The 26,715-nt window shown below is 35.6% G+C and overlaps 1 protein-coding gene across 4 annotated transcripts in view; it reads left to right on the forward strand.

The window, feature by feature from the left end:
* The window catches only part of LOC114327377 (histone acetyltransferase KAT6A), a 59,114-nt gene that overhangs the window by 16,248 nt on the left and 16,151 nt on the right, over positions 1–26,715 (forward strand). The window contains exons 8-19 of one of the 4 annotated variants that reach the window (XM_028275974.2): positions 1,141–1,344; positions 1,492–1,700; positions 1,753–2,080; positions 3,730–4,000; positions 4,644–5,041; positions 5,573–6,462; positions 10,674–12,677; positions 15,167–15,694; positions 17,007–17,262; positions 18,266–18,728; positions 20,929–21,241; positions 24,421–24,721. In XM_028275974.2, coding sequence (XP_028131775.2) covers positions 1,141–1,344; positions 1,492–1,700; positions 1,753–2,080; positions 3,730–4,000; positions 4,644–5,041; positions 5,573–6,462; positions 10,674–12,677; positions 15,167–15,694; positions 17,007–17,262; positions 18,266–18,728; positions 20,929–21,241; positions 24,421–24,721 — 6,165 coding nt within the window. Of the gene's footprint in view, positions 1–1,140; positions 1,345–1,491; positions 1,701–1,752; positions 2,081–3,729; positions 4,001–4,643; positions 5,042–5,572; positions 6,463–10,673; positions 12,678–15,166; positions 15,695–17,006; positions 17,263–18,265; positions 18,729–20,928; positions 21,242–24,414; positions 24,722–26,715 lie in introns of all 4 variants that reach the window. The other 3 variants (XM_028275973.2, XM_028275972.2, XM_028275975.2) reach the window with 3 other exon arrangements.

The following is a 26,715-nucleotide window of genomic DNA, read 5'->3' on the forward strand; positions in this document are numbered from 1 at the left end:
TTTCTTGTCCCTTCTTGTGAATTTTCTTGCCGTTTAGTTTTTGTCTCTTCCTTTCTCCATTTTCCTTTTTAGTGGATTTATCTTGAATTTCCTCCTTTTTTATTTCAATCTTTCCTTCTCGTATCAATTGAATGTTTCATATCATTCTTTCGTTCTTAATTCCTTTATTCTCTTTTAGACTTTTCTTCCTTTCTTATGTTTCTCTAATTTATTCTCTGACTTTCGGTGTTTTTGTCTTGGATTATGTTTAGTTTCTTCACTTATTATTTTTCTTTCTTCAGTCTTTTCTGTATTTCTATACCAATTTTTTTCCTACTCCTTTTACAATGAGATTCTCAGTTAAAAGCCTTTCTTGTCCTCTCTTGTGAACTTTCTTGCCGTTTAGTTCTTGTCTCTTCCTTTCTCCATTTTCCTCTTTAGTGGATTTATCTTGAATTTCCTCCTTTTTTATTTCAATCTTTCCTTCTCGTATCAATTTAATGTTTCATACCCTTCTTTTAATCATAATTCCTTTATTCTCTTTTAGACTTTTCTTCCTTTCTTATGTTTCTCTAATTTATTCTTTTTCTTTTCCCTTTTACTTGTTTATTTTCCAAATGCCTTCCACTTCCACTTGTCTAGTTTATATTATTTTTGGTAAGGATTTGTTGCCAGTTCTTTTGCGCTTCTTTCTTTTTTCGTTTTTTTTTTGTGAAATTGATATTTGATATGTGGACTTTTTATTTTCTTCTGTCTTTGTTACTTATATCTTATCACTGTCAACTTTTTCAATTTTTCTTTTATGTATAGGTACAGTTCTTAAGTTGTTCTTTTTCCGTTCTTCTTTTTGTATTCCTTATATTCCTTCCAAATATCTTCACCTTATCGTTCTTTGTCAGTTATTGCTATTCCTTTTGGAATTCTTTCTTTTATTGTTTTTTTAATAACCTTATCTTTTATTTTCAGCTGACTTTGTTTTTTCTTTTATTTTATCTTTTTCCCTCCTTAGTTCTTATTTTCAGTATACGGTTTTGTTTATCAAATCCATTTTCTTCTTATTAATTTCATTTTTTATTTCTTCCATTGATACTTCCTATATTACTATCTGGGTTCTTCTTTCCTTTCAGCCTTTTTTATTATTTATTTTTTCTTAAATTTTAGCTGCGGCCGCAGAAGCTAAACAGAAAGAGACAAAACCTGAAGAATCGTCGTTGCCGAAGTCTAAAAGCAATGAAAACTTGTTTATTGCCGCCCTTAAAGAAGAGGGATTGCTTAAGGAGAACGCCGCCGTGGTTACTCCCACAAAACCGGATGACACCTCGTCCGATAAGTACCAGAAAACACCAGGTTTTGGACAACTCAAAGGTTTGTAATTGTTTTTTAGCATGCATATAGTTTTGCTTTTATGATTGAGTATCTAGTGGTAAATAGCAGTCGTCCATCGGCATTTTTACGACCCGTTTTACCCATTTGTAGCGTCAGTTTGCATATTGTAGCCCATAATTGTTGTAGGTCTTTTTGATGGTTTGTCCCATTTATTCGCAGCACCTACAGAAAGCAGGGCTAGCAGGTCTCAGCCCAATTATAATCCCAACAGGAGGAAACCCAAAGATAGCAAGGAAGAGGAAGGACAGACGGAAGAAAAGAAACCTGATGATGTACAGGAGGAAACGAAAGTCGAGGATAAAAAAGCCACGACTGTAGCGAAAAGTTCTCCCAAAGTAAGCGTTTACTTTTTAGTTTATTTTATGTGTTAATGTTTCGTTTTCGTAGCACACCCAAGAAAAAGCCGAACCAAAACTTCCGCAAAAAGTGGAGACTACGAATGATGTCAAGATCGATCCCAAAGATGAAGTGAAAGTGGACCCAAAAGCAGACGTTTCGTTGACTTCGATGACACCTTCGAATTTGGTCAAGACTGCAGTCAACTCGAAGCAGCACGAGAAAAGAAAGTTGATCAAATCTGAAGCAGCAGCTCCTGCAACTCCGGAAACACCACAGGTTAAAGTAAATGCCGAAACGGAACCAAAAAGTATCAAAAAGAGGGTCCATAACTTGCTGAATTCGCCAGCTGTCTCGTCGTTCCAAAATAATCCTATAAGTAAGTAATTTTGTGTACTTCTTGTTCTTTTGGCATCATAATAGTAAGGGAGGAAAGTATGCTAGAGTCATGAGCATTTTTCAGTGCGTGACAGTTTTTCGATTTCTTTCTAACGCATTAAATTGTATGTGACAGAAAAAAAAAGGCACGTCTGTGATTACAGACATTTATAACATTTATTCTAGTTATTCTAGTTGTCGATAGATCGCGCTATAATCGGGAAAAAAATTATTTACGAATTATATAATATATCTACGAATATAATCTGTACAATTTATAAGACACACACACACAAATCAAAGAAAATACCATTTTATAAATGCAATAAACACAATTGATTTGTTATTATGCCAAATTGCAAATAAAATGTGTATTATAACGGACTTACCTTTTTTTCTATCATTTGTGACGTACTGAAAAATGCTCATGAAAAGGACTCTAAATGTGCAGTTATCCGAGCGTTATGGGGGCCTATTGGGTTGTGAAGAGTAGGTCCTAAACCAAAAAAAGTCAAGTTGTTAAGTTTTCCATTTTAGTCGCATTTAGCCACAATTAAATTGAAAAAAATAATTTTATAAACGTTTCGAACGCCCACATCTTTTTCCATTTTCAACAATCGTTTTTCCCGATTATAGCGCCATCTATCCATAATTCGAAAAAATGTCTCAAATAAAAGTTACTTATTTTTAAGTAAGGAATCCAAATCTGCAATAAAATAATGGGGGTTCCTATTTAAGATTTTTGACTCTTTTTGATTTTTGAATCTTTGACTTTTCACAAATGTTACAATATCGTACCCTTCATTTAATTCATTAAGGCGAAAGGTACAAAATGTAAAATTTTGACGTCTGTCAAAATTTTCAATGTGTTTTAAATGTATTCATTTTTTTCGAATCCTGAGAAAACTAATAAGTATTTTGGAAAAATTTAAACGCAGAATGAAAAATTACTCTATCACCGAGGGCCGAAAGTCCCTTAGGATAAATAAAAAGTTTCTTTTGAATGAAATATTTGCAATTAAAAATCACACTAAATTTTCTCTTTTATTTTCACCCCTGTAACTTATTAAAATAAACATTATAGAAGTTTTCAGGGACTTTCGGCCCCCAGTAATAACGTAATCTTTCATTCTGCGTTTAATTTTTTAAAAAATATTTATTAGTTTTCTCAGGATTCGAAAAAAAAATAAATACATTTAAAACACATTGAACATTTTGACAGGCGACATTGTGCGCCCATGCCCTTAATTTCGTCGTTTATCCTGATTCTAGTTTTGTTCATTTTCATTGTCTGCGTTTGGATTTCTTCGAAGTATTCTTTTCATTTCCTTATAATTTTTTGTTTCTTTGTTTGTAGTTCTCCCTCCTTGTCTTTGCATTTCTCAATTTTAGTCTAAATGACTGTGTGCTTTATTTTATTCTTTTGTAAAATTTTCTGCTTTCGTGTCTGTTGGTATGCTCTAGCTAGTAGGTATTTCTTGATTCTTGTACTTGTTTTTTCAAAGCCTTTTTTTTCCACTGCCTACTATTTTCCTTATAAATTTCCCTGCTATTTATTTTGTTAGTTTAAAAATTTTGTATATTATAGCAGTTTTTTTAAAATGCATTTTATGATCTGTTTTCGTACTTACCAAATGAAATCCTTTACAGTTGACATCAAGAACATCCATTTGGCCCCAGGAGTCACCCAAAAAGACGTCGAGCTGTTTAGGGACACTAGAGAAAAAGCGGCAGCCGCAACCGCAGCTCTATTACCAGTTCCTGCTCCCCCAATCATCGAGCCCCCTCCGAGTCTGACGACGGTACCGGCAACTCCTTCCGGCAACCTTCCGACCGAAATAAGATGCCCTTCTGCTATCGAGTTCGGAAAATACGAGATTCAAACGTGGTATTCCAGCCCATTTCCCCAAGAGTATGCTAGGTAAGTCCTTTTTCACACAGCTTGAATACCTAAACCAATACAAATATCTTGGCTGCTGGTTCAACAAAAAACTTGATTATAAACAAGAAGTAAGTGCGATAATAGAGGTAGTCTAACAAGGCTTTATCAAAATGAACAGTTTTGACATTGTTATGTCAATACATACTTTTGTATGGAACGGAGGCCTGGACATTCAATATAACGCTGATGCATAAATTAGAAACCTTTGAAGTCTGGCTTTATAGGAGAATTTTGAAAATACCTTGGACAATCCACACCAGCAACGAAAATGTTCTGAGGAGAATAGGTACAGATTTACAGATAGGGAGCTGCTGAAGATCATCAAAGTTAGAAAAGTTAGCTACCTGAGACACATAATGAGAAACGAAAAGTACCGTCTCGCGTAACTGATCATCCAGGGTAAGATTGAAGGAAAACGGGGTCCCGGTAGGCGCCAGATTTCATGGCTTAGAAACATCAGAGACTGGACCGGCTTTGATTCAACATCTTTGTTTAGAGCCGCATTGGAAAGAGACATATTTGTCAGTGTAGTCGCTAATCTCCACTAAAGGAGACAGCACCACAAGAAGAAGAATAACCGGTTACAAATTTCTAAATATTTTTTAATCTATTCCTTTTTTAGGTTGCCAAAATTGTTCTTGTGTGAATTTTGCCTGAAATATACCAAAAGCAAGGCTGTATTGGAACGACACCAAGACAAATGCACCTGGAGACATCCTCCCGCCACCGAAATATACCGTTGTAAAGACCTGTCGGTTTTCGAAGTGGACGGAAACGTCAATAAAATCTACTGTCAGAATCTCTGCCTTCTGGCTAAGCTGTTTTTGGACCACAAAACTTTGTATTACGACGTGGAGCCGTTCTTGTTCTACGTGTTGACCAAGAACGATAAGAAGGGGTGTCATTTGGTGGGGTATTTTTCGAAGGAGAAGCACTGTGTACAGAAATACAATGTTTCTTGTATAATGACGATGCCGCAGTACCAAAGACAAGGGTTTGGAAGATTTCTAATCGATTTCAGTAAGTATAAAATATATGACAGATGTGACAGGTGTGTGTGTGACAGATGTGACAGGTGATAGATGTTAGCAGAGTATGGGTCGGTTGAGTGTGGGAAACAGCGAAATCCTTGAATGTTTTGCTCTTAGGTGCGACAGATAGCTAGATGTGACAGATGGCATGGTAGAAAGTATGGGCAGGTTCGGTGTGAGAACATTTTATTGACCGTAGGAAAAAGCCGAATCCTTTGATGTTTTACTGCCAGATGAGACAGGTGAGCAGGTGTGACAGTTGACAGATGCCAGCAGAGCATGGACTGGTTGAGTGATGGAAAAAGTGGAATTCTTTGATGTTTTACCTCAGGTGTTTTACTTCAGGTGAGACAGTTGGGCAGGTATAACAGATGGAAAGGTGTAACAGGTGGGCAGGTGTGACATGAGTGACAAGTTTCGTGTTTATCTAATTCTTCTTCTATTCTGTAACAAAATAAACATTTTATCAATTGTATAAATTTTAAATTATTACTTTTATAGCTTCATATCGAATTTTTAGGTTATCTTCTCTCCAAAGAAGAAGGCCAACCTGGTACTCCAGAAAAACCGCTTTCAGACTTGGGTAAAGTCTCTTACTACGCTTATTGGAAGTCCGTGATCTTGGAGTACCTTCACGCCCATCGTACCAAACAGTTAAAACTTACAGACATCAGCAAAGAAACCGGGATGTACTGTCAGGATATATCGCTGGCGCTACAACTGCTCGGTTTTATAAAATACGTCTCCATAGAGGAGGGCGCGAACAAATCGCTGGTCTGTGTCGACTGGAAAAAAGTGGACGCTCACATGGAGAGGGTACTGCAGTCCAAAACGCGGATACCCATCGACTACGAGTGTTTGCGATGGACTCCTCTCGTCACACAAACCATAAGCCAGCTCTCAGAACCGAAACTGGACGACAGCCTTAACGTTTCCAAAGAAACGGCCGATATAGTGGTACCGATGCCGGAAAAAATCATTATAGAGACACAAACCGGAGTCAAATTGAAACGAGGAAAGAAACGGAAGATATCGACTGCTACTCCGAAAATACCTAAAGTTCCCAAACAAGAACCAAAGATGGCGCTGAACAGTTCCTCGACGGAATGCACGGAGAACACAGAAATAGAGATAACTTCTTCGGGTAGAAAACGGACGAGACCCAGTAAATTTAACGAGACCACTTTCGGCGACTCCAAACCGAAAATACAGGAAGTCAACAACAAGAGGAAGCCCGTAGAGAAGAATACTACGCCGAGGAAACGGTCCAGGATTGAGCAGAACGTCGAAAAACCACCGGAGGACGATACCGCTAAACCACAAGAAGTTGTCAAGACTCCTAAGGGCGCCAATAAGCCAAGCAGTACGCCAAAGATTGCCAAGGCCGTCGACAAACCTGAAAAAGAGAAGGTAAGTGATTTGTATGCCAGTAGTTCTCAACATTTTACTATTATTCCAGTGGTCGTCAACCGTACTACCAGTGTTGATGAAATTTTCATTAAAATCATGTTTTTTTTTTGTGATTCTTGCATGGTTTTGACCACACTCTATCGATACTGGTTTAGCTTTTAAAGTTGTTAGTATAATATTTTAAATTGTGAATAACTAAACTAACACACCTTTGCATTATTTTTTTGATGCTCTAGCGACGTATAAATTCAAGATAGCGTACCTGCAAGATTTTCTAAGAGATTTTTTTAAGAAGAAAGAGAAAATTCAATAAAGTTTTTGTGTTATTCAGTATGCCACTAGAGTTTTGTGAATTCTGTCGCCGAGTTTCAAAATGGCGACTTTAAATGTAAATGGCGAATGTAAAAAACCTGACTATCTTAGTACATACTATACTGTATAGTTTTTTATTGAATTCTATCAAAAGCTTGTTAAAAAAATTTAATATTTTTTACTACACATGTTAATATTACAGCTGAACCGATTTTATTCGTCAATTTTGGATCCAGCATTTTAAGATTTTCGTTTTTGATATAAGACTTATGTTAAGTCTAATAATTTGTTTTATATGTTTGTATAATGTATACTAATAAATTACCCTAATTTAGCTTAAATCTTAACAAGATCTCAATATACATTACCCCCGCTATAATGTACACTAATAAATTACCCTAATCTAGTTTAAATCTCAGCAAGATCTCAATATAAATTATCCCAACTATAATGTACACTAATAAATTACCCTAATCAATACCTAATAAATTTTAATAAATTTTGTTCACCATTTAGGCTCTGCTGTTTAGAATATTCAATTTTTCATTAATTCATATTCAGCCAGGTCGAAAACAGTCAAGTATTTAAGTCAAGTAGTTATGTCCTATTAATTCCAATTTTATGAAATTTACTCCGCCATATTGGATTCGCCATTTTGAACTTTTCAATTTTGACATCAAATTCGTAATCACTGAGATCGAAAACCTCCCAATATCAATTTATGTCCAATTAATTCAAATTTTATGAAATTTGATCCGCCATATTAGATCCACCATCTTGAATTTTTGAAGTGAAAACTTCTTTAGGGACGTTGTGCGATTTTTGAATAGGGGAAAAACCATTGAATTCGCGACCGTCCTCGCGACCGTCATTGCGACCGTCATCGCTTATGCTATATATTATTTGTATGTATATATAAATTTTATAGAAGTATTTAAAATTAAAATAAATGTAAAAAATATTTTAGGATGGGGAAAAAATATTTATTTAGCGACCGTCATCGCGACCGTCATCTCTTCGGCGAAATAAATTTTGTACGTATCTATATTATGTGTATCTATACATACATTGTATAGAAGTATTTAAATTTAAAATAAATGTAAAACCTATTTTTGGATGTTGTTCTGAAGCTATTTCCTTGTGGCATTTTTATCATAGAAAATACTTAACTATTTTTGGATGGGGAAAAAGGATTTATTTCGCGACCGTCATCTCTTCGGCGAAATAAATGTTGTACGTAGGTATGTGTATTGAAGTGAAAACTTCTTTAGGGACGTTGTGCACTTTTTGGATGGGAAAAAGTATTAAATTGGCGACCGTAATTGCGACCGTCATCGTTTCGAAGAAATACATTTTTGAAGTGAAAACTTCTTGAGGGTCGTTGTGCACTTTTTGGATGGGGAAAAAGTATTAAATTAGCGACCGTCATCGCTTTGACGAAATACATTTTTGAAGTGAAAATTTCTTTAGGGACGCTGTGCACTTTTTAGATGGGGAAAAAGTATTGAATTAGCGAACGTCATCGCGACCGTCATCGTTTCGGCGAATAAATTTTTAAAGTGAAATCTTCTTTTGGGGACGTTGTGCACTTTTTAAATAGTGAAGTATTGAATTGCGACCGTCATCGCGACCGTCGTCGCGACCCTCATCGCTTCGGCTAAATAACTTTTCTTGGAGTGAAAACTTCTTCAGGTACGTTGTGCACTTTTTGGATGGGGAAAAATTATTGAATTAGCGACCGTCATCACTTCGACGAAATCATTTTTTGAAGAGAAAACTTCTTTAGGGACGTTGTGCACTTTTTAGATGGGAAAAATGGTTGGGGATGGGGAAAAAGTATTAAATTTGCGACCGTCATCACTTCGCTGAAATAAATTTTGTACTTATATAAATTATGTGTATGTATACATAAATAGAATAGGGCATACGCATCGCGTATATGATATAGGTATAGCACTTCTTTTTGGATGGGGAAAAAGCATTGAGCTCGTAATTTATATACTATAAGAAGTTTTCACTTCAGTCGGCACTCCCACGAGTGCCTTCATTGTTTTTTAATTTTGACATCAAATTCGTAATCAGCCAGTTCTACTAAAACCTTTAAATACCGAGCCTATCCAATTAATTTAAATTTTATGAAATTTTGTTGGCAATATTGGGTCCGCCATTTTGAATTTTTCAATTTTGACATCAAATTCGTAATCAGCGAGGTCGAAAACCTTAAAGTACACATTCATGTCCACTTGGATCTACAGACCGAGCGCGTCTCGTAAATTGCACGGCTTCGCGCAATCGTACTTGAGACACGCCAGGTGTTTAAAAATTTGATATTATGTGGTGTGAATTTTTAAAACTTTTAAGTGTGGTTTTTGACCGTTGTCCTGACCGTTGTGCTGACCGAGAAATTATTTATTTAGTTTTGTGTTTATAATTTAAACTCTTGTTTTATTTTTAAAGTGTTCTTTTTGTTGTAAGTAGAAAATGAAACGTTGTAGTGTAACATAAACTTTTCGAAATCTACTAACTTGACGGCACATGTAAAAAGAAAACATCCAAGTGATATCATATTTTATACAGGGTGTTTGTTAAAGAATGGGCCATAACTTAACCGTAGATTTCTAAGCTTAAAATAGGTGGATTTAAGCTAACTTACCTTAGCATAAAAGTTGATAATAACCGAAATACAGGGTGTCAAAATTAAACTTTTATTTTATTTATTCTTGAATATTTCCCGAAAGGCATGGGGTAACAACACGAAATTTGGTAAGCGGGGGTTTTTTGGGATGAGAAATCTAAATTCGCCACCAAAACTGATGTATTACCCAGAGGGCGCCACATATACGTCTTTCAGCGCTCATTTAATACGGTCAACTTTTATCCCCTACTCTATATACTTCTTGAATAAAAACTTTTGTTCTCTCAATATTTTTACTTAAAAAAGGTATACTACATTCATCTCACTAATAAACTCAACTACTGTTTTCTAGATAAACGCATTTTAAATCTGCGATACAACATAATTTTTGCATAATATCATTGTAGCTGGACCCGAAAAATAAACATGAAACCATAATAATTGTGCCAGTTCTCAAATTTATGTCATTGCATCGCAAATTCCATTTGAAGAAATTTGCGATACATTTTTGTAAATTTTTATGATTTTAAGTTATTTTTCGGGTGTAACTACAATGATATTACTTATGCAAAAAATTATTTTGTCTCTCAGATTTAAAATGGCGTTTATCTCGATAACGGTTGAGTTTAGCGAGATGAATGTAGTATACCTTTTTTACAAATGGCGTAGCTACTTTTGCTATAACTACTCAACGCTTAGTTACTCTACCTACCTATATACAATTTGTATTATTTTATCAAAAAAACAAGCATTTACTCTGAAAATTGTATATTTTGCTTATTTGCTTTGCATTTTCATATGAAAATACTACGGTATTTATCTTGTACTTTTTTTGAACTAGGTGCAATATTTAGGTAATTTTATTATTAATAAAAAAATTATATTAAAATACAATGTTAAAAACTTTAATAATATTAGCAATATTAAAAACTTTAATAGTATATTATATGAATCAGTAGAAACGATTATATTTAAATTTGGTAAATTATAACTCCGCACGACCACGCAACTCGAAACACAAGTACGCAAATACGGTTGCGTGAAGCGTGGCTCGAAGCCGTGCAATTTACGAGACTCGCTGGGTCTGTAGATCCTTGTTTCATGTCCAATTAATTAAAATTTTATGAAATTTGGTCTGCCATATTGGATCCCCCATTTTGAATTTTTCAATTTTGACATCAAATTAATAATCAGCGAGGTCGAAAACCTAATAATACACATTCATGTCCAAATTGATATATTTAGTTTTTTTTTTGATTTCCAGACCGACGAGCCCCAAACCCCAAATGAAATTTCAACCCCCAAACCAAAGAAAAACTCCGCTACCAAAGAACGAGTATTAGGGGAACGGTGGTCTCAAAGACGCGTCAAAAAGCAGCAAGAACAAAAAGAAAAGGAGCATAAGATAAAGGCAGAAGAAACCAAAGTCGAAGTTGTGGAGGAGAAAGAAAAAGATACGCCTGCAACTGTCTTGGAGGAAACTCCGATAGCTGCAGCGACAACTGAAGTCGTTGAGGCGAGTGTCACTGCTGAAGCTGTCGGAAATACAAGTATTTCTCCATCTACACCTCAGAATAAGGCTTCAGCGAAGAGGATGAGGAAAAAGCGCGGTTGGAGTAAAACGAAAGTACGCGGAAAACCCGTCAAACAGTTAACTTTACATGAAATTCTGAAACAAAACTTACAAAAAGACAGTGAAAGCGAGTCTCTGGTCTCAGAAAAGTCGGACGAAGAAGCAGCAAAGAAACCTCCAAGTACTCAAGTTACCCCTGAAAAAGAAAAAGTTAAAGCTCGAAAGGACGAAAAGAAAAGAACGTCCAGGATATCGACAGAAGAAGATTCGAGCGCTGAGGCTGATGATGAGATGGAAAACGACGAATTACCAGTTCAGAAAGAAATTTCTCCATCGAGTAAATTCAAGTATACAAAGACGAGTCCTTCGAAAGAAAAATTGGACTCTATACAAAAGAGTTTGTCTAAAACTCCTCCTAAAGAAGAAGATAAAGTGGAAATCAAAGAAAACGTCAAATCACCTTCGTATTCTACAAGCTCCGAATCTGAGATGGAGATTGATGGGCAAAAAATCAAGTCGATATCTCACAGAGAAGTTCTTCAAAGCGGGTTACTAGTGCCTCATATAAAGCAGACAGATCCCAGTGATTTCCAAAGTGGTCCAGTTGAACAAACTGCTTCAATCGATAGCGTTAATGCAGAAATCCTCAAGGAAGATTCTCAACCGGAATCCGGAAGGAAATCCACAGATATGGAGCTCGAAAAGATCGACGAGACTCATAAAAATAATATCATAGTGCCCAAGCAGACAATTATCATTGACTCAACCGACGATTCCGTGGAAAGAATGGACATAACTGAAGCAATTGCGGATAATTCAGTCACTGGAATTAAGTTCTTGGAGGACGCCCAGAAAATCTTGGAGGCAGTAGAAGAAACTAAAGAAAGCTCAGAAGCGAACCCTGTTGTAGAGCAGTCTGTTATACAAAACACTTCGTCGGCGGATATTGTGGAAAATATGGATCAGGAAGAGGTTTCCACAGAAAGTAAACAACAAAATACGGCGATGGAAGAGACGCAGAAGGAAGAACACATAAAGGAAACTACAGCTGAACCACCGGTTGAGTTGCTTTTTCCAGAAAAGTTAGAGGAATTGCAATCTCAGAAACCTCAACCTCAAATTGAACCTCAACAAAAAAGTTATGAAGTGCAAGCTCAAACTCAACCACCTTTTGAAAGCAATATATCCAAATCTTTTGATTCTGAGGTACCAAAACCACTAGAACCTCAGAACCAGAAGATAAGTGAGCTCCAGCTCCAAAGGCCGGAAGAAGTATTGCCTCAAATGGAAAAAGATCCAAAATCACACAACGTTCTAGCTCAGCCATCGAATGAGTTGCAAAATCAAAAATTTAAGGATATTCCGCTACAACAACCCTACGAATTCCAACACCAGAAGCCTCTTGAGTTTCCGATTCAAAGACCCAACGACTTTACGACTCCGAAACCTACTGATCCTCCAATTCAGAAGCCTGTCGAGCTTCAAATGCAGCTACCAGAGCCCCAGCTTCAGAAAGCCCTTGATGTTGCAGTTAACAAAAGTATCGAGATGCAAAGGTCTTTCGAGATGCAAATGCCAGTTCAGCAAACGCTTGATGGTGTTTTACAGAAGCCTGTAGATGTTCCTTTCCGCAATAATGTATCATCTGAAGAGTCTAATCCCAGGAAGAATAGCGAGTCTGTTATACAGAAGCAGGTGAGTTATCCATTTTCCTTTCTCCGTGATATGAACGCTTCTGCTACTGTAGTCGCTTTTTGATTAGGAAGAAGTGCAATTTCAGGCCATTTTGAAAAATAATGCGTTTCTTAAACTGCATTACATATCCTGTTCCAGCTCCTTCTGTCTCTTGCTTTTTCTTCTGAATTTCTAATTCCCATGTCCTCTAGATACCGCTTCACCTCTTCCATCCATTTGGACATCGGTCTTCCTCTTCGTCTCCTTCCGGCCGGAGACCACTTTACGATGTTTATTATCGCTTCTTCTCCTGCTCTCCATACATGCCCAAGCCATCTCAATCTTTGTCTCTTTATTCTCCTGACTATATCTTGCCCCTTAAATTCCTCATGTATTTCGTTATTTCTTCGACTCCTGTATTCACCCTCCGCTGTTTTTATTGGTCCTAATATTGCCCGAATTATTTTTCTCTCAGTTCTTCTCAAATTTTCTTCGTCTGTCTTTGTCATTGTCATCACTTCTGCTCCATACATTAATGTCGGTCTTATTAACGTTTCATAGAGCCTTAATTTAATCGTTTTTGTTAATATTTTGCTTTTTATCATTTTTTTTTGTTGGCTTGGAATGCTCTATTTATTGCCAATGTTTTCTCATTTATTTCGTTTTGTCTTGTTCCATCACTTGACAGCATGACTCCTAGGTACTTATATTTACTTACTTCTCCAAATTTGTATCTTCCCACTTTGACCTCTTTATTAGTAGGATTTTTTCCTAATCTTAACATTTTTGTTTTGTTTTCGTTAATACTCAAACCCACTGTTTTTCCTTCTTGAATGAGTTCCTCTACCATTTGCGTTATCTCTTCTCTTTGCCATTATAACAACGTCATCGGCATATGCTACAATTCGACCTTTATTTCTGAGTGTTCCTTTGTTCATTTTTCTGGTAATATATTCTATTGCCATATTGAATAGTGTTGTGGATAAACTATCACCCTGCCTCACTCCTTTGTTTGTTTCGAACTCTTCTGTTTCCCCTATTTGCGTTTTCACACTCGTTCTGGTATGGCTCATCGTCATTTTTATAAGTTTTCTTAATTTAAGCGGTACCTGTAGCGTTTTTAATATTTCCAATAGTTGGTTTCGTTTGGTGGAATCAAAAGCTTGTCTAAAATCTAAGAAAAGTATTTATAAGTTTATGTTGGCTTCGTTCGCCTTCTCCTTATTTGTTTTAGTATGTATATCGCATCTATTGTGGATTTTCCTTTCCTGAATCTACATTGATATTGACCTATCTTATTGTCCGTTGCTTGCTGTAATCTTCTTTGTATTATGGTTGACAATATACCTTATATACTGTACTCAGTAATGTTATTCCCCTGTAATTTTGACATTCTTGTTGGTTTCCCTTTTTATGTATCGTTATGATTTGGCATGTTTGCCTTTTGGCATTTTTCTTCTTTCCAGATGTTTACTATCAGTTTGTGTATGTATTTCCCTATGCAACGGTTTCCCTCCTAGTTTTATGAGTTCGCTGTTTATGTTATCTTTCCCGGGTGCTCTTCCGTTTGTGTTATTTTTAATTATTTCGATTACTTCTTCGAGTGTTGGCTCATTCCTTCCATTATTTTCCAACTCTTCCTCCATTTCTGTAATCTCTTCTGTTTGATTTTCTGCCAGTAACTCCTTGAAGTGTTCCATCCAGACTTCCATATATGGTTGATCTTATGTTACTATTTGCCCTTGTTTATTTTTAACTTCACTTACTTTTGGTTTGAAACCTCTGTTCTGTTCTATGATTTTTGTGTAGAATATCTTGGTGTTCTGAGTCTTACTTTCCGCCTCAATTTCTTCCAACTGACTTCTCATGAATTTTCTCTTATGTCGCCTTATTATTTTGTGGCTTTCCTTTCGTTTTTGCTCGTACATATCTCTATGTTCAGTTTTATGAGTCCGTATCCACTGATTTCGTGCTTTTACTTTTTCTTCAACTGCTTCTTTACATTTTGTATTGAACCATTCCTTCTTTCTTGTAATTTGCTTTGTCCGTAATGTAGTCTCCGCCGTGTGGTTAATTGCTTTTTTAATATCACCCCATATTTCTTCGACGTCATCTCTTCCCTTATTCAGTGCGGCAATTATTTTACCTATTTCACCTTCATACTTTTGTATCTCTTTTGCTTCCTTAAATTTTTCGATATTCCACCTCTTATTCCTCTCTTTGATTTTAAAATGCTACTTCTAATTGTGTCTGGTTCAACTATGGAACATGATGAGGTTGTTCTAGGTTATTAATTCTTCTTTTTTGTCAAGTGACTTTATTTAAATGGATTAAATCGTACAGTATATTATACAGTATTTATAGTATGTACAATTTAAATTACGAATTTTATATAGCTTAGAACAACTTGAAGTCACGATATTACAAATATTGTTACGCAGTGAAAACTTAAGTCACGTTTTTCAGCACTGTTATTTAATGTGCTTAAACAACTCACTATATTTGTTTAGGTTCGTCCAACCCAGGAGCGCAAACCCACCACCGAGTCAGACTACCAAAAGATCCACCCTAAGCCTCAACAACCGGAAAAATTTCATCCCCCTTCCGACAATCTATTATCTGAGTACAAACACTCCGTTTTGCAGCCGTTGCCAGCTCAACCCCATGAAGTAAAACCCTCCGAGAAGGTTTCTCAAAAAGAGATCAAATACTCGTCGCATCCAGAACCGAAACACTATACCGTGCATGGTGAGCACAAAATTCACGAGCATCAAGACCCCAAGCCGAAGATGGACGTGAAGATTTCGCCAAAACAGGAATCCTCAAAATCAGATTCCAGAAAGGATAAATACGACGAAAAGAGGTATCATCAGAAGTTGCATGAGGAGAAAGCTATGTACGATGCTCAGCCCAAGATGCATATGGACAGCGAGAGTTTGCTAGCGAATGCGATGGCCACGGAAAACTATATGACGCAGGCGCAGTATCATTGGCAGTGGGAGAGAATTTGGGGCAAGAATATCTATTATGATAATAAGGTAATTGATGAGATTACGTTGTTCTAGGTATGGGAATACTAGTAATAGGTTTGGGAATTTCTCAGTTTTATAGGTTTCCTTTCGTTTATTTGGACCCACTTTTCTGTCATTCTTATGCTCGTGGTTCTATTTACCTCAATTTGTATCTGTTTATTCCACCATACGCTTTTTTTGACCTTTTAAAAACGTTTTTATATTCGACTCATTTGTATTTTGAATTAAAAATATGGTTTTACCTCAGGTAAGTTTACTCAACTGTTACGAAATTTTGACACTAATGACATTTATGAGCTTTTGACAATATTGGCATGTCATAGGTTAATTAAGTTATATCAGCGTTTTTTGAATTTGCTGCGTTATTCCTTTAATTTTTAGATTTTTAGTCTACTTTTATATAAAAAACATTTGTTTTTAGAACTCTTTAGCTACGTATTAGTATAATATAATATTCATGGATTATCATCGAAGGCCGATATGATCAATCAAAAAAGAAGATGCATTTGGTGATTTTTCTAGTGACTTTCTTGGGTGTGAATCTGTTTTTTTAGTTTACTCCTCTTGGTTTGAAAACAAACCTTAGTATAAAATGAAAACAATAGATAAATCGCACCTTATAATCTCTTTTATTGACTTTGACTAGGAAATAATGAAGTTAATATTTATAAAAAAATATTTAAGTTGGTATTTCACGGAAATATTTGTTATTTGTCACTTTATAAGTGTCAATATAATTTTTTAGTTGTTAGCTGTTACTTGTCGTAATGTTAGATGTCTTTTGTCTTGTGTCAACAGTCATTTATAATTTGTTAGGTGTCAGCTGTCACTTACCATTTGTCAGCTGTCCTGTGTCATTTATCGCTTATCAGATCTATATCTTCTTGAAAATTTCGCTTATTGCTCAAGCTCAAATGGAACTGGATAGGACACGTCGCCAGGCCGAAGGAAAAGAAGATAAACGCAGTAGAGGAAGGTCGCTTACACGATGGACATATGCTATTAGGCGGATTAGTAAAAACTGGCAACAATCAGCACAAAACCGTGAAGTGTGGAAACAATTGGGGATACCTATGTCCAGCAGTGAACGTAAATTAGTTGGATGATGATGTTTTCACTCCAACGTTTGTTAGTTGTCACTTTTTAGGTATCATATACCGTTATTGGTTGACAGCTATCACTCCTCATATGTGAAATGTCGTTTGTCATGTGCCAATAGTCATTAATCATTTGCCAACTGTCGTCTGTCACTTATGATCTGTTAGCTGTGTAGTTTCTAATATTTAGTATATTTTTATATAAATTCGTTTTTATATAGGCCTATCCTCATCATCCGATGCTTCATCAGTTTGCTCCTTTGGACATGTTACCCAAGCAGCCGACGACCTGCGAGAAAGACAAATCGAAATCTCACAGGTATTCGAGCCAGGGCAGTAGTGGGAGTTCCAGTAGTAGTAGTAAGATGAAGGAGGCGAGCAGAACCAGCGAGTCGAGAGACAAACATTCCTCGCCCAAGAAGGAAGATAAAAAGTTGAAGCACGACCAAGAATCGTTTAGTGCCTCATCAAAAATTGGTAAGTGATCGATTTAGACTAGTAGAATTATTATTTGTGTAGATTTAGGTTGAGTAATGGAGAAAAGGTGCTTGGACTGATACAAAGGTGACTGGACATCCATGAATATGTAGGTATACAGAGGCGGATTTGAAGATTTATCGCCCATGGGTTATGTAAATCCAGCCCTGGATGTACATGTCTGTTTTATTGACTATAATAAAGCATTCGATAAAGTACGACATGAATAATTAGTGAAATACCTAAAATCAAAACATAGACTACAATGACCTCAGGATCATATCAAATTTATACTATAAGCAAGAAGAAAAAATACGTGTTAATGAACAGCTGTCAGAGGAAATTAAAATTAGACGTGGGGTGAGACAGGGATGAGTATTGTCGCCAAATCTTTTTAATACCTACTCGGATGAGATTCTGAAAAAAACTCTTTGGGATGAAACAGCTGAAGTAAAGATAGATATAGTTCCCATTAACAACATTAGATATGCGGATGACACTGTGATCTTAGCCGAAAATGTTAAAGATGTTCAGAGACTGGTGACCAGAATAGCGGAGTATAGAAAAGAGTCTAACAGTGAACGCCAAGATGGCAAAATTTATTAAAATATCGAAAACTAAAAGAAATAACGAGAATCTTCTAATAAACGGAGTGAAAAAGTATGCATATCTTAGAACAATGATAAACTCCATAAATGATTACTTTCAGGAAATCAAAACTAGAATAGAAAAGGCTGGAGAGAATTTTAGCAAAATGAGAAAAGTGCTCTGCACTAGAGATCTAAAGCTAGAGCTAAGAGAAAGGTTGGCTGGTGCAAGAAGAAATGCAGAAAAAATGTATGGATGATTCTAATATATGCTTCAACGTAACTGTTGGGTATTTAAATTGTTAAGTTATTAATATTTGTAGAAGCATAAAGTTTTTTGTTGTGTGGTGTTCTCTGTTGTCTTAATGTATTATTTTATTATTAATTGCTTATTATTAATTAAAATTTTCTTATAGAAGAATCTAATAAACCAACCCCTTGTTCCTACAATCAAAATTTGACCAAACCTGTTTCACAATCTGCCTCAGTCGGTACCACCGAAAGAATAGAGTCCAAATCCAAGGCGGATCGCAAGGAACAGAAACTAGAGGAAGCCGCCCAACAGATCGCCAACCCCATCAAGCAAACTCCACCCACAGCGGCTGCAACGGCTGAGATTCCGTCCATGGGAGTTTACACTCCAGATTCCACGACGAATTCAGTCCACAGTCTGCACTACGGCCATTGCGAGATGGACGTGACGCAGTTGAACCTCGAATCGCCGGCGTCCATTGCTAGCGATGTTAATTCGCAGAATTCAGTTGAGTCTGTGCGGCCCCCGTCTGCCGTGGTTCAGAACCCTCCACAGGCGAGCTATGATTGTTCGGTGCAGCACACCATGCAGCAGAATTTGCAAAGTACTGCGATATCCGCCACAAGGTAAGTCTTTTTATTTGTTCGTAGTGTGTTAAGACTTAGTAGGCTCACGGATTGAGTGACTATTCTCCATCACTTCTTGTCCAATTTGTGACGTTGAACCTTGCTGAGTCATCTTTTACATTCATTTTCCACCTTGTTCTGGATCGACCTCTTCTCTGACGTCCTCTAGTGAGTAGTGTACTTAGTAGCATTTTCGGTAGTCTAGCTCTGGCATCCTCTGTATGTGTCTTAGCCGTCTTGGGTTCGTATTACCCATAGTATGCCGTGCTTCCCATATAACTCTTTCAGATCTTTATTTGTCCTTCTGATCCAATCGCCTTTCTCTATTTTTTCTCCAAATATTTTCCTTAGTACTTTGCGTTCCTATATGTGCACCATTTCTTGTTGTTTATTATTTAATGTCTTATTTCTTAGTAACCTATTTAATGTATAAACACAAAAGTTTGCTTTCATTAGTCTGTTTTGCTCAACCATTCCGCAGTACCCTCACACTTAGATATAATACCACGTTTTTCTAAATTTAATAGTTGATTTTTTAATGGCTAGAGGGACCCTCCACGGTGATTTAGCTACGGCAACAAAATTCTCTTTAAGTTTTAGTTAACATTTTTGAGGATATTTATCTAATCCAGTCAATATATCTTTGTGTATAATAAAGTCATCTTTTGATTAGTCTATCAGTTGTAACACAGTTCTGTATGACCAAACAACAAAAAGAATACTGGTAAAATACCGGTATGGTATCACTACACATATCATTCCTTCTCACTTTCCACAAAGGAATCTCCTCAAGACTCCACTGAACGTAACTCTGCATCAGAAAAAACTTAAAATTGTTACTCGGACTTTCTTCTCTTGTCGTTTTAATACCATTTCCCACAATACTAATTAATTAATAAAAAAAAAAGAAAAAAAAAAAATAGAAACAAAAATAAAAAAGGATAGAAAAAAGAAGTAAAAAAGTGTTTCGCACAAATTAAAATATATATTAAAAAAACACAGTAAAATAATTAAAAAAAAAAAACTAAAAAAAGCTACACAATGTACCAATGTATCTATAAAAATAATATTGTAGAATATACTTATGTTATAAGAAATTTATGACTATGAATCTGCAATCAATCATAAACAAGTCTTGCTAATCGGCTCTGCCAAAGCCATTTTTCAAAAAAAACCATTTCCTCCTTTTACAGAATGAATATTAAGTGCTTCACTTACTGAACTTGTTTAAACTGTATTTTTGAAATTTCTTAATATGAAATTGTGTAGAGCATATTATGCTCTATACATGCCTTTTGTAAGGTTAACTCTGCAACATTTTTTCATGTAGATTTTTATTGATTGTTCCTAAAACTAGTCTATTCGTGATTATTGAGTCTAGAACATCTCCAAATTCACAATTTTTTGCCAATTTACGTAAGTCAGTTGGGTAAGTGTCAACTAGCTCCCCTTTTTTTGTCTATTATAGAACAAACATCTTTCGTAGATCACATTCTTTTTAGGGGTGAAATACTTCTCTAATTCACATAATTCTGTATCATACGATTTTCTCTATGCATCCGTTAACTTCAACCCTAAACACAAAAAGTCCTTTACCTCCAAAAAAATTAAATAGCAGAGCAATTTTTTTCTTTATCTTCCTCTTTCGCCTTGCCACTAGCCAAGAGGAAAATTTCAAATGTATGTTTGAATCGCTGAAAGTTTTCAGGGACATTACTTTCATATTATAATGGTTGACTGATTCTAAACTCCATATTGCATCTAATTCTAACAACTTTGTGTTTTCGCTTTAGTTTGGAAGCAGCAGGTTTCATTGATCATAAGACTGCGCCATTTAATAATGTTTAATAACGATTGTTGTCTTACTTTATGGATGGCTTTGTAGTAATTGCGTTGTATTGATTGACTTACACCTGATTTGTAGGTTTTCTAGTAAATTTTTGCACCGCACTTTCTGTGTCTAACCATTTATGGTTAGACACAGAAACGATCATGATCTACCTATAAATAATAATTTTCATATTTCAACCAATAATTTTTTATGCAGTATTATAAATAGATTTTGTCTTAGCGAAGAGACTGTTGCTATTAAGAAGCCTAATTGTGGAATAATAGTCTATTTTATAGTTGTAGTTTAATCTATATTATCATCAAAAAGATATCGATAAAAATATATTGACCATCACAAATATTTCGTCAGCCCTACAATGCCACCGCAGCCCAACATCCAACTGGCTCAGGCTCAACCGGCCCCTCAGCAGCTACACCAACATTCGTCGAGCAAACGACAAGCTCAGCAGCAGCGCAGCAACAGGAGCAACACGCCCTCGTCGTCGTCTTCTTCTAGCAAACAGCACATGAGCAGATCGACGCCGCCCAGCGCCACGCAATCCACCCAACAGAACCGCCAACGGGCCACGCCTCCTTGTAATACGCAACAGCTGCAACAGATGCAAGTCAGCCCCACGGCTCAACATGGCAGCATGCAGCATCAGCACCATAATCCACAACAAGTAAGTTTTTTTAACTTTCTTTTTTTCTTGCAATCTGATATCAATTAAACAATATGTTTGAACAGATATAGAAAAAATTACACAGTGGGAGGTATACCCAGTGGTGAGCACCCTTCACCTATATTTAGTTTACAATATCAAATTTATGGCTTTTATACAAATAAGCAACTTTTATCTAGTTCATAGCGGTGGAGCGATCTTCTAGAGAATCCAACTTTTTAGTCTTCTAAGCAATGGTGGGTCAGAATATCGTTGGTGAGTGGTGTATGAGATGATAGTTTCTTGAAGTAGTTTGTACACTGAGTTACAATTGCTACGTTAGCAGTTTCAACATTCAGGTCATAATGAATAACACATACCATGGGACGCTGCAGAAATCACGAAGGACTTTGAATTGGAATCTTTGTAGTCTTTACATATTTGTATTACTAACAGTTCCCCAGATTTAAATCCCGTACATCCAGACCGGCCTTGTCGAGAAGAAGTTTGTTCTGCTGTGATAAGCCAAGCGAACTAAACCTGACTTCCAATTCATAAGTCAGTACATTTTCTTGTAAAGCATGCCCAGTTAGGGGATAATCATCATCACCGTATATATGTCTTCCCCAATTTAAGTGATTATCTCTGTAGATACCCAGATATTTGACATTTTCCTTAGCAGGCAGCAATTTTCGCTTTATACATACCAGAGGGAAGTTCTCTATTTTTAACGTGAGGCTGATGTGAGTTTAAGGCTGATTCACATTATAGCCAGGTCACGGTCCGCTCACGCTCAGCTCAAGGTTCGGTCAACTATTCTTACACGCATCTTAATCATGCTATCCGCACTAAACACGACGGTCAAGTTCCGTCCCTTTTTTTTTGACTGCGTGGTTTCTCCGAGAGAATATTTTGATCGTGGCTTGAGCTGACCGTGAGCGGAGTGTGACCTGAGCTATTATGTGAATCAGCCTTTATTTAGTATTATTTACTGTGACACGTCATAGTTTTAACCAATTTTCTAATTAGTTCAAGCGGTTTTAACAATTGTTGGATGTTAATCTTGGATTCACATGAGTGATCATTGTGACAGTATCATTTGCACATGTAGCAATCGTAGTACAGTCGAACCCGCTTATTAGAATCCCTGTTATAGGAATATCCCGGTTTATGGAATATAAATTCAAGTTCCCGAAACATTTCCATTTACTCCTTAATAAATTTATCTGTTTATTGGAATAGGATCTAACTAGATAATACCGCTTATTAGCATATTTTGCAGGTCAAAGAATATTTTTTTTACAATTTACTAAAAATTTAAATTATGTTTGGTATTATGGTTTGTCGTCAACGGCCGGTAGTGCTGGATTAGATATTATTAGGGTAATAAATATTTATTACTTTGTTAGGAATACCAATTCGATCTTTAGCATAGCCGACAAATGCATGGGTCATAAAATAATTTTTATTTGTCTACACAAAGGCACTGTTGCCTGTTATAAAATTGTTAGAAGCAGTTTAGTTAGAATTCACTCAGAGAGTACCTACTTGTTTGCAAGATGGAATTATGGCTTTGTTAAATTCGAAAAGAAGAGAAAAGAACAAGAATGTAACAATCCATTTCTTGACGCCAATAAAACTTCTATTCAACCAATGGATTAAGGATGACCACACGGATTAACAACGAAAAAGCTATAATTACCAATAATTTCTCAAGAAAAAAAAAAGTAATTTTGTTATATAGGTATGCATTTTAATAAGAAAATATTTACATATCTACATATTGCATACATTTCATATTAATTATATAATGTATTCATTCACATACATGTAATGTAATTTGGTATTTAACACATACATAGATAAGTACTAGTTACACTACTGTATTATTGACGTAAAAAGACCTAAAACCATTTACATACACTGAATATGTAGGTACATATAATATGATATACATATTGGCATAGTATGTAATAAAACTACATATTGGTATAGTATGTAAAACTACACATTGGCACAGTATGTAAATAATATTATTACGTATATTCGGTAACACTTATTTCGACTAGCCACCAATGATCGGTTATTAGAATATCCCGGTTATAAGAATATTTTTGCCTTGCACAAAGGCTATTCCAATAAGCGGGTTCGACTGTATTATTGGTAGGGATGTCAGCTGTGTCTGTGTATAGTATATATAGAGTTGGCACTATCTTGAGCACAAGTAAGTGATGATTGTTACACTACCTTGAGCACAATTAAGTGATGATTGTTCAGATTCAATCCTTTTAGTGTACACAGTAGGCAATAAAGAAGAAAATCAAATTTTTTATGAAATCTTTCGTTGTTTTTTTCAACCGTTTTTATGCTTATTCAAAGCTTATAACGGGGTATCAAGGTTATTAATTAGTTGTACGAGATTTTTGTCATTTTTAACGTCTTTAACGCTTTCTTATCATGTTAAGCACTATCTTTACGCTTTTTAATGTAAACAGTGAATTTTTGCTGCTTTTTGGACGGTTTTAACTTCTTCTTGTGCTGATTCGAAGCTTATAAACGTTTAACCAAGTTGCTTATACGATAGTTTTGCCATTTTTAAACACTTTTTCGGTAGCTTTTACCGTTTATTGTTCAATAAGCAGAAAATTCAAATGTTTTATCAACCTTTTTCGTTGTTTTTCATGATTTTTGCCGCTTTTCGCCGGTTTTTAATGCTTTTTTATGATTATTTGAAGTTGATAACGGTTTAACCAAGCTTTTCATCGCTTATATAATACTTTCGGTATTTTAAAAACATTATGTCATAGCTTTTAATGTCTTTAACGTGTTCTCATCTCGTTTAGCGGCGTTTTTCAGCTTTTTAGTGTATACAATGGACAATAAAGAGAAAAATGAAATGTTTTATCAATCTCTGCTATTTCTTAATTCATATAATTGTTCATATTAATTTAAGAAAAATGCATAGAAAAAAATACGAAACATGTTTATTGATTTTATTTAGATATTTATAAACTTGCGTTGGGTGCGTTACGAGACATATATGTCCCGTATAGCCCATTTGCCACCCTGCGTTACGGCACAGTCGATGCAGCCATCCGTTAGTGTAATACAAGGTCTATTTGTTTCGTAACGCAACCAAGGTGTTAAATTATAATGTATTTATCAATATACGAATAAAAACCCGAATGTTTTAGTTACAGTCTCATTTGCACCACCAAGTCGCCGTACATCAAGGCTACCAGTACCAGCTTGGACCCTCGGCAGTGCACCAACACCCTCACGTCCACCATCACGCTGTGATAAGCCAAGCGAATTATATTCCTTTGGCAGTGACGACTCAAGCGTTTCCATCTACCAGTACGTGCGTGAATATTTCTCCCATGACGACGGTTATTCAGCACGGGATGAGTTCCACTCAACAAAATGCAGCTAGTCCATTGAACTCGGTCGGAGGATCCAACCAGAAGTTAGCTCCAAGTCCTAGTTGTGCTGTGACGACAGGTATGACAAATTGTTACAATTTTTACTGAGGCACCGATCCATTTTTACCAATATTTTTTATCAACTATAACAAACACGTAGATATGGTGTAATATTTTTCAAGCTATATTCCGTTAAAAGCCTCATCTGTACTACGCCACTGGATTTATATTAATAAAGCGCGATTCACAGGTGGCGCTTTTCATCAGCATTTGAATGGTTTACGCTGTGAAAATTTTGCATTGTTGCCAAATTTAAATCAGTAGTATTATTTTCAACGAAAATAAATATAAATATCGTTTGAATGATATACAATAGGGTGCATCGAAAAAATTAAAGTTGGAAATGTTATATCTAATAGCGTGAAAAAGTTGCTAGTGTTATTTTTGAGCATATTAGTATTTTTAATTTTTTTTCTAAGCGAATTTTCTGTCCCCCCAACGACCTTGAATTTTATTAAATATCTGATTTTTTTGGAAATTTCAATTTATATTATTTGGAATAAAATATGTGCTAACTCGATCTAAGATCAATTAAAGAAAACTTAAAATGTTATCAATTACAAATTTAAACGATATTTAAAGTTTTATTTGTTTTTTTCAGTCTCCCCAACCCCTTTGAAATGTCCCGCTTCGTGAGTCCGTGCGTGTAATTTTCACTTATGTTTGGTGCGATGCCTTACTTTGTTATTATTGTTGTTTGTAAATTAAAGATTTTTAAAATAGATAAACCAGGACTATGGGGAATAAAATCAAGATGTGCTGTGGACCGTCTCATTTTTGGGCAACCACCAAATATACCTGAAAATGTTTTACCGAAATACAAACAAGCGAAGTTTTGTGGTTGCAAGAGGATAACAAACTCAGCAAGAAAGATCCAGAATTTTCTGGTATTGTCGAACAGGTTGCAATTAAATTGGAGGAAATATGAAAAAAGGCTTGAAATCCAATAATTTAATATACAAGAATTATTCAGCTTTTAAAAGCCTATCATGACAAATATAATATGAAACTTAGGAAACCATTTAAGAACAGACAAAACAGTGAATTTTACAAAAATAAAATTCAATGCTTTTCTATTAAATCAGAGAGGTCCCAGAAAAATGGTGATAAGCTCGATTGATAGGGAAAACAAAAAAAAAATATAATCAGAGAGAACAACGGTAAAAGAAGAAAGTTACCGACGCAAAGACAAAACTTTAGCTCAAGTAAAAAACAGTACCAAGTTTTATGGTCAATCGATCGTGGAAGAACACATAACATTTGCGTATGAGCCAGGGTGCAAATATTTCGGATATGGGTATCCGCTGTCTGGTATATCAGAAAGTATCAAATGCAGCTATTGCATGTGACGAAACAGTCGTAAATACTGGCGTTAAGGGTGATGTAATACGGCTGTTAGAAGAACATCTTAAAAAACCGCTTCAGTGGTTTGTATGTCTGCGACATTCAAATGATCTTACCCCTTGGACATCAAAAGAAGTTTTCCAGTGACCAAATCAAAAAACGTGAGGGTCTTCAAACTTTCTCCTATAAAAATTTTGATTCAAACGACTACTTTGAGTTAATTAACTAGAATATCACCTTACAGAACCACCTATATTCTCTAGATTTTCGAGTGACAATCTGCGAGATTTTATTAAGAATCCTAACTTAGACTCTTTTAACATTGAGATGGAGAAATATCACTGCCACAAACAATGTGTAGAACGATGTGTCAAGCTTGTGACACAAGCTTCTCTAGCAGTTTGTGGAGCGTATTCGAGGGATGGATTTATAAAAACTCGAATTGATTCCAGAAAAACTATGCCCCACTTTAATGCTAAATCGGAAGACACCCTTCGAATAGAATGCTTTTACCATATTTTTTTGTAATATTTATATACCTAATTTTGTACTTTGCTTTATATTTATTTTAGTATTGAAAAACTTGGGTGACGTCAGGGAGACGGATGAGTTAGGCTATTTTGTTATAAAAAGAATGTTTTAGTATACTTTTCCTAAGTAAAATTTTCA

This window comes from Diabrotica virgifera, chromosome 7, assembly GCF_917563875.1.
Source record: "Diabrotica virgifera virgifera chromosome 7, PGI_DIABVI_V3a".
NCBI lineage: Eukaryota > Metazoa > Arthropoda > Insecta > Coleoptera > Chrysomelidae > Diabrotica > Diabrotica virgifera.